Source organism: Salmo trutta, chromosome 12 (genome assembly GCF_901001165.1).
Source record: "Salmo trutta chromosome 12, fSalTru1.1, whole genome shotgun sequence".
Lineage (NCBI taxonomy): Eukaryota > Metazoa > Chordata > Actinopteri > Salmoniformes > Salmonidae > Salmo > Salmo trutta.
Genome location: NC_042968.1, coordinates 16,351,170 through 16,358,819, shown reverse-complemented (window position 1 = coordinate 16,358,819; position 7,650 = coordinate 16,351,170). Strand labels below are relative to the sequence as shown.

General features: G+C 36.7%; 1 protein-coding gene across 3 annotated transcripts; it reads right to left on the bottom strand.

The window, feature by feature from the left end:
* Window positions 1-2,960: 2,960 nt before the first annotated feature.
* LOC115203020 (uncharacterized) lies at window positions 2,961-7,428 on the bottom strand. Of its 3 annotated transcripts, none has more exons than XM_029767292.1 (11): window positions 7,322-7,428; window positions 7,164-7,199; window positions 6,724-7,026; window positions 5,723-6,049; window positions 5,458-5,556; window positions 5,140-5,170; window positions 4,841-4,869; window positions 4,192-4,221; window positions 3,983-4,015; window positions 3,809-3,851; window positions 2,961-3,268 (listed from the first exon to the last, which is right to left on the bottom strand). In XM_029767292.1, exons 1-10 carry the CDS (start codon window positions 7,344-7,346, stop codon window positions 3,847-3,849), a joined length of 918 nt encoding a protein of 305 aa, XP_029623152.1. In that variant the 5' UTR covers window positions 7,347-7,428; the 3' UTR covers window positions 2,961-3,268; window positions 3,809-3,846. The 3 variants fall into 3 exon arrangements, 2 of the variants coding, with proteins under 2 accessions (XP_029623152.1, XP_029623151.1); XM_029767291.1 differs by having other exon boundaries at window positions 3,990-4,015; XR_003880105.1 differs by having other exon boundaries at window positions 3,983-4,221.
* Window positions 7,429-7,650: the final 222 nt, after the last annotated feature.

Below are 7,650 nucleotides of genomic sequence, written 5' to 3'. Positions count from 1 at the left end.
GGAATTGTGAAAAACTGAGTTTAAATGTATTTGACTAAGGTGTATGTAAACTTCCGACTTCAACTGTATTGTATCCATATGTTCAATATTTCTAGCAACGATAACATATCCAGAGAGTAAAAAGATCCTTACCCATCACCTGGATGGAAAGTGAATAATCTCATTTTCCTTGTGCTTCAGAGAGTGGATATTGGGTTTTAGAGAACACATAGCTGTAACTGCCACTCTGTTGGCTTTTCATGGTGAAAAGGGTTTCATATGTTTCACATTTGTCCACATATACGGCAACCCCATCCAAACACAAGTACACATGTACCACTTTTGATTCATCCTTGCGCCTAAACATTTTACTACTAGGTCACTGTACTCCATTATTTTTGTTTCTGTCCCATAGATCTTGCTGGAAAAATGTCTTTAACTAATATTTGAAAAAAGGAAAAGTAGTTGGCACATAAAACATTCATGTGCAGTATTTTTGTGTTCCCCCCAAAAAATCCCAGTGGCTGGATGTGTCAAGCTTATAGAGACATACCCCAAGATACTTGCAGCTGTAATTGCTGCAAAAGGTGGCCCTACAAAGTATTGGGGGGTGCAAATAGTCTGGGTAGCCACTTGATTAGCTGTTCAGGAGTCTTATTGCTTGGGGGTAGAAGCTGTTTAGAAGCCTCTTGGACCTAGACTTGGTGCTCCGGTACTGCTTGCCATGCGTTAGCAGAGAGAACAGTCTATGACTCGGGTGGATGGAGTCTGACAATTTATAGGGCCTCCCACTGACACTGCCTGGTATAAAGGTCCTGGATGGCAGGAAGCTTGCTCCCGGTGATGTACTGGGCCGTTCAGACGGAAGAACAAATCAATAGGCGAATATAAGAGCCAATCACAACACTGGTGGGTAAGTAATACTGTGAAACACTATCATTCCACTATTGCTACAGATATATTATGAATATTTTCTGAAATTAAAATACAAAAATTCAACAACAACAAAAAACCTGTAGAGCACCTTTAAATTTGAATTGAATCTTCAAAAATGTCAAAAACATACTAGAACTTTTTGGGTTAACGATAATTGAATTTTAAAGAATGTTGATTGAACCTACCAGACGAGGTTGTTGTCGATATCAATCAGGCCTATGGTTTTGTGGGTGATACTTTTTGATTGATATCGACAACAACCTCGTCTGGTAGGTTCAATCAACATTCTTTAAAATTCAATTATAATTGTGTCATGAGTGAGGAGCACAGGGAAATGTAGGCCTACTGTAGATTACGTGCAAGAATTAGCAAGAAAATAGTATTGTAATTCTGTCAGTGCATCACTAGTGTACTGTATGTCATCCAGGAAACAGATCATTATATGTTTGGACAGTAGTAACTAACATACAATACAGACAAAAGAAGTATCACCACAACAACTGAACTTATCAATCGGATAACATTGACCAGTCTCACATCACGTGCAGCCACTTCATGGACCTCTTGATGAACCTCTTCTGAAGTACAGAACAGAGAGACGTACGTATTTACACGGAACTTGCCATATAGTCAATATTAACAATTGATTATCCATCCATATACAACACAAAGTAGGTCCTACCTTCTCCATCCTTGTAGACCTGAATGATGACTAGATTCACACCTGTCGCGTTCACTTGACTGAGTTTTAGTTTTTCTATGGCGTACACACAGCTGTAGATGCCCGAGTCCTCTCGTTCAACATCCTTGATGGTGAAAATGGTGTCATCTTCACCTTTCTCCAGCTCTCTTACTCTCATTCCACTTCCATTCTTGCAAAGGTAAACATAGACCTTGCTCAACGGTTTTCTGGTGCCTGTAGTGCTGCACTTCACATCAACAGTCTTTCCTTCTCTCATGTGGGTACTAGCTCCAAAGAGCTTTGCTGGGTAGATATCAGCTTCATCATTGAAGAGTGAAAAATACAATTTATGAATAAAAATGTAAGTTTCACAAGTTCCAATGAATCTTCTCAGACATTGGCTAATAAAATGACAGATTTGACAATTTGTGTTTTAGAATTCAATTATGTAAGTGTACCTGTCTCTGCCAAGTTAACCAGTAAAGCTGAATTTGGAAACAAATAGAGATAACAGTTGGTACAACCAGGTTGAATATTGAAAATAAAATTAGACCAAATGTATGCTTTACCTTGATCAATACTGTGAAAATACTCACATATTATGAATAAGATAGGACTCATGGTGTGATCTTCAGCCTGTTGTAATGTTTTCACACATAACATACTGTGTCTATAAATAACCATGTAGCTATGTGAATTATGGGAAACTGCATAGGACCCAATTAGAAGCGTCGAACCTTGATGCAAAGTTTCATCACAGAGCTTTGGCCTAGTCCTGGTCCTAGTCCTAGGCAGCTCATTTTGAAGAAACACATCAGTACTCTGACCTCATCTTCACTGTTTATGGTGTGCACATCAGCAACATTGAAATGTGTATGATACAGTGTAATTAATGATTAGCCTTGCAGTGCCAGTCTAATTTCCTGATATAATTGTCCGTAGGTTATGGTTGGACTATGTCTATGTGGTACATCAGTGGATATGGAAATGTAAATCCATACGTTAATATATGTATTATTTATCACTGGGCCTTCTAGTCGCATAAAAGTAAAAAACAAAAAACTGTCTGTAAGATTCACAAATTTAAGAATGGCTTATTTAAAACTACAATGTATCCTTGCATGTTTTAGAGGGGGACTGTAGAATGGTTAGACCAAGTGAGCCCACAGTCTTCCTTGTTATCAAGGGTGATATTCTAAACTGCTGTGCCAACTGAAACTGTGCCTATAAGATGATTGCATTTGTTTTCAGTTCCAATAAAGAAGTATACCACATTCCCAGTTTGAGAACATTAAAAAATATTTTTTATGAGGGAGAATGCAATAGTATATCCAGCAATAATACTTAATGTGGTACTTCAAAATGACTCCCAAATGTTTTTATTACTTCCACTGAAGATATAACACAATGCACCACAAATGTCAGGTCACAAAACAATTTGGCATCATCGTCAACTTGAACATGCAGGGAGTAGTCCAACACAAGACACGCATTGAATACACAATACATAAAATACATGATTATAGATACTGTAAACCATGAAGTACACATGCAGTACTGCTTTGAAATAATGCAGATCTAATAATGATTAAGGCATGTATTGATGACGTCTTTTCTTCTTGCATGACTTGGCATACACAACTTCTGTATATGGGCCTTGATTTGCTGCATCTGTGGATGAAAAGTCCCCAACATATTATATCTGGTCCGACAAATCCTTCATCACATTAGATAACAGCTGTGTGTTCATTCTTATATCCGAAATGTTTCAGTTTTCAGGATATTGTAGGATCCAAGATGAGCTGGGACAATGACATTAAGACAATGATTAAATAGGTTTATCACAGAAGCAATGCTAAATTGGAGAGTGTACACCACAAGATACTCTGAGGAGAAGGTCTCAAGTCTGTATTCTATGCACAGAGGAAATATACCCAGATCATGATGTAAACCATTCTTATCTTGGTTTGCTTTATGTGAAGTACAAAGAATAGCAAGAATGTGGCTGAATGCATCTGTGGTTTCCTATGCAAACTACTTACGTGTCTAACCATCAGAAATGACACCATTGACATAGAAAGTGAGACAAGATATTTTCCATGGTCAGATAGATACCGTGAAACAAAACCTGACTCGTTCTGCCTGACGTATGGAAATCCCCCAAAATACACCTAACTTACTATTATTACTATTTCTAAATATTGAACTCACCTCGAATACGTGCTATAACGCGTTTAATGTTCCGTGTTTCACCCTGAAATATAAAATGACAATAGTTGTGGTAAAGTAAAAGAGGAAGAAATTGAGTGTAGACTTGTAAGCCTTTATGACCAAGAGTCAACATAATCATTAGTTATCATTAGTCAAAGCTCATTTGGAACTCACAGCTCACCAGAATTTCTTGGTACGTGGCATCCACTGTTTCGGAAATAAGAAGATGGAAGTTAAATATATATAATTAAAACATGTTATTTAGCATAAAAAATCGGCCAAGGCCCTGAAGTCTGTTAGATCACCATTCATCCAGTACTGTACATGTCACAATATAACCATTGCATTTCTATGGAGCTTCATAATATCTAAGCATTTCTCACCCATGTCATGGTTTGTATCAATCTCATCACCTGATTAGAAGATGTTAAGATGTTAATTATTTTCACTCAAGGCGTGGCATATTATTTCAGTCATGACCATTTACCCAGTATCAGAAAAACATACCTATTCAAAATGTTAATTATCATTATTATCATCATTTTTTTTACTTCATTATCTAATAATTTCTCACCCAAATGTTGGTATGTTGTATCACATGTTTGGGAGGTTAGAAGATGAAATATCTCATTTTCTTATTAAAGCAATGTATTTAAACAACCTTTTTTTATTCAAGATGCTAAAAATATCTCTATATTTTTTTATTTACATTTACCCAGTATTGCAAATGTAAGAATGAAAAAACATACCTATTTTTAATTTACATCATAATTAGTAAATGTTTGTGCAGCATCATATTGTCTAAACATTTCCCACCAACATCCTGGGACTCCCCCCCACCTGTTTGGGGGGATACGAAGACTACAACTATATTTTAAAATAACAAATATACACTCCTGTTTTAACATAAGGCACTGAAACTAATTTCATGACCATTTACTTAGTATCAGCATGGTTAGTATTTTAAAACACACATTTCATTTAAAGCTAATGCAGCTAACCATTATCCAAACGAAAGAAATATTATCTTACCGACCACACTGTCATAGGCAAATTCATCACTGACAAATAAACAAGATACAGTGTATTATGCATTGGTTGTGATTACTAGATTGTCATATTCCGTTAAATATTAATCTTATTCATATACACCTTTATATAGAAGCAGCACACTTTGCATTATTGCTTTTGTACTTAAGGAATTTAACACCTTTGTGTTTCTCCATTGCTTCATTACAGTATAAATACAGAATGTAGTCTGTGACATTTATATTCAAAGAAACTAATACAAATAGATAAAATAAAATGTCAAATATACATGATTTTCCTACCTGGATTCTTCCTCCACATTTGACGTTACGTCTAAGACAAAGAAATATCCCAGAATGGGAAATAAATGTTCATTAATATAACAATAGTTCTATCGAAGAGCTTAAAAAACACACGTACCATCACCCTCCCCAGTCATTGGCACAAAAATGAAATGTTACATTATTGGTTAACCTCAAGCTAACTATCATAACAATGACATTAGAAAAGCTCCAGATAGTTCCTTCAATCCAGACATGGAATGTATTAGTTTGATAAACATGATTCTATACGAAGTAGACCTGTATATCCAGAGTAATGTCCATGGTAAATGGCCTGACCTTGTTTAATAAACAGCCACCATGTGCCCACTATCAGAGATAAGATCAGAAGAAAACAGACGCAGAACACAACCGGTGTGATTAAGTGACTCCACGACTCTGGAAAGCAAAATAGGTATGTTGTTATACATCTCATTTCTATAGTAACAATGTACTGCAACCATGAACCATCAACAATGATGTTCTAATAACAAAACTAGTTATGTATGTAGTGACTATATTATTTAAATATGTAAGTACTTAGAGAAACACCATACGTTCTTACCATCAACCTGTAGAAATACTGCATTATTTCCATATAATGTTCTGTCTTTATCTGTGAGGGTTTTTGAATGCAGGTCAAGCACACAACTGTAGTTGCCAGTGTCACTCTTTAAAAAACGTTCAATCGTAAACGTTGCCTCCATGCTCTTTACGTCAAACACCTGGATCTGAACAACAGAGCCATACTTGCAGAGGTAAGAGTGAACTAAGTCACTGGTCTTTTTTGTTTGAAAACTGGGGTCTGAAATAGTACACTTAAACTCCACACCTTCTCCCTTTCTCACAGTTCTTGAGCCTGCAAGTGATATGTCTGCAGGGAGTATACGGTCTGTATGAGCAGGAAGAGACAGGAATCATGTAAGGTGTAAAATACATTTGCAGCCACATTGAAATATACATGTATCAAAAACATTGAAAAGGATAGTATATCCATATACACTGAGTGTACAAAACATTAGGAACACCTGGTCTTTCCATGACATAGACTGACCAGGTGAATCCAGGTGAAGCTATGATCCCTTATTGATATCACTTGTTAAATCAGGTTAAAGAAGTTTTTTTAAGCCTTGTGACAATTCTGACATGGATTGTGTATGTGTGCCATTCAGAGGGTGAATGGGAAGACTAAATATTTAAGAGCCTTTGAAAGGGTTATGGTTGTAGGTGCCAGGTACACCGGTTTGAGTGCGTCAAGAACTGCAACACTGCTGGGTTTTTCACACTCAACAGTTTCCCATGTGTATCAAGAATGGTGCACCACCCAAAGGACATCCAGGCAACTTGACACAACTGTGGGAAGCATTGGAGTCAACATGGGCCAGCATCACTGTGGAATGTTTCGACACCTTGTAGAGTCCATGCCCAGACGAATTGAGGCTATTCTGAGGGCAAAGGTGGGTGCAACTCAACATTAAGAAGGTGTTCCTAATGTTTTGTACACTCAGTGTGTGTCAAATAATGTCCAACAGCAATGACCTATCAAGACAGTAAAATGATCCTTACCCATCACCTGGATGAAAATATAATTATCTCCTTTTCCCTGCACTTCAGAATATGGATACAGGGTTTTAGAGAACACACAGCTGTAATTTCCAGTCTGTTGGCCAGTAACACTTTTCTTGGCGAAAAAGGTGTCTTCTTGTATAGTTTTCTTCTGATCCACTGCAACCCCGTTAATGCACAAGTAAACATATGCCACTTTACCTTCCTTGCCCCCATGTGTACTACATTTTACCACTAGGTCACTTCCCTCCATGATTGTTCCTGTAGTAGTCCAATAGATCTTTGCTGGAAAAATCTTCTTGGCTAATATTTGAGAAAATAAAAAGTATTTGGCCCATCAAATATCTGCAATATGTAAATCGTTTATGTGTAGAGTATCATATTGTAATTATCTAAACGAGAATTCAATCATCTTCAATAATGAATGGACTTTGACCTGCCTGTGTTTTGGACCATGGCCTCTCTTGACAAGGCACCTTAGAAGAGAAAATACATTCAAAAGATACAACATAGACCAATTTAAATAGCAAAATGTGAAATACATTTGAATTCAATTAAACTAAATCAATATCAGGTTAATTTTCATAAATATACTCACACAGGATGAGGATGAAAATGATCATTGTGTTCAAGTCTTGTTGAAACACTTGTTGGTTGACTCTTTCTACCTTGTGTCATGATGTTGCCCTGTTGGTGAGGTTTATGACCCCCATAAATACCTTTCCCCCTTTTCTCTCTCTACTCTACAGATTGGACTCTTAGAAAGCCCTTGTTAACATAGAGAGAGTCTGGTAACATCAAAAGGGTGGGGAACGGAACCATATTTTGGTAATCCAACCCGTTGAAAATATCTGTTGGTATTTAAAGAATATGATGTCAGATCAGTTGTCGTCTGAGACATTATTACTAATGATAGGACGACATAAA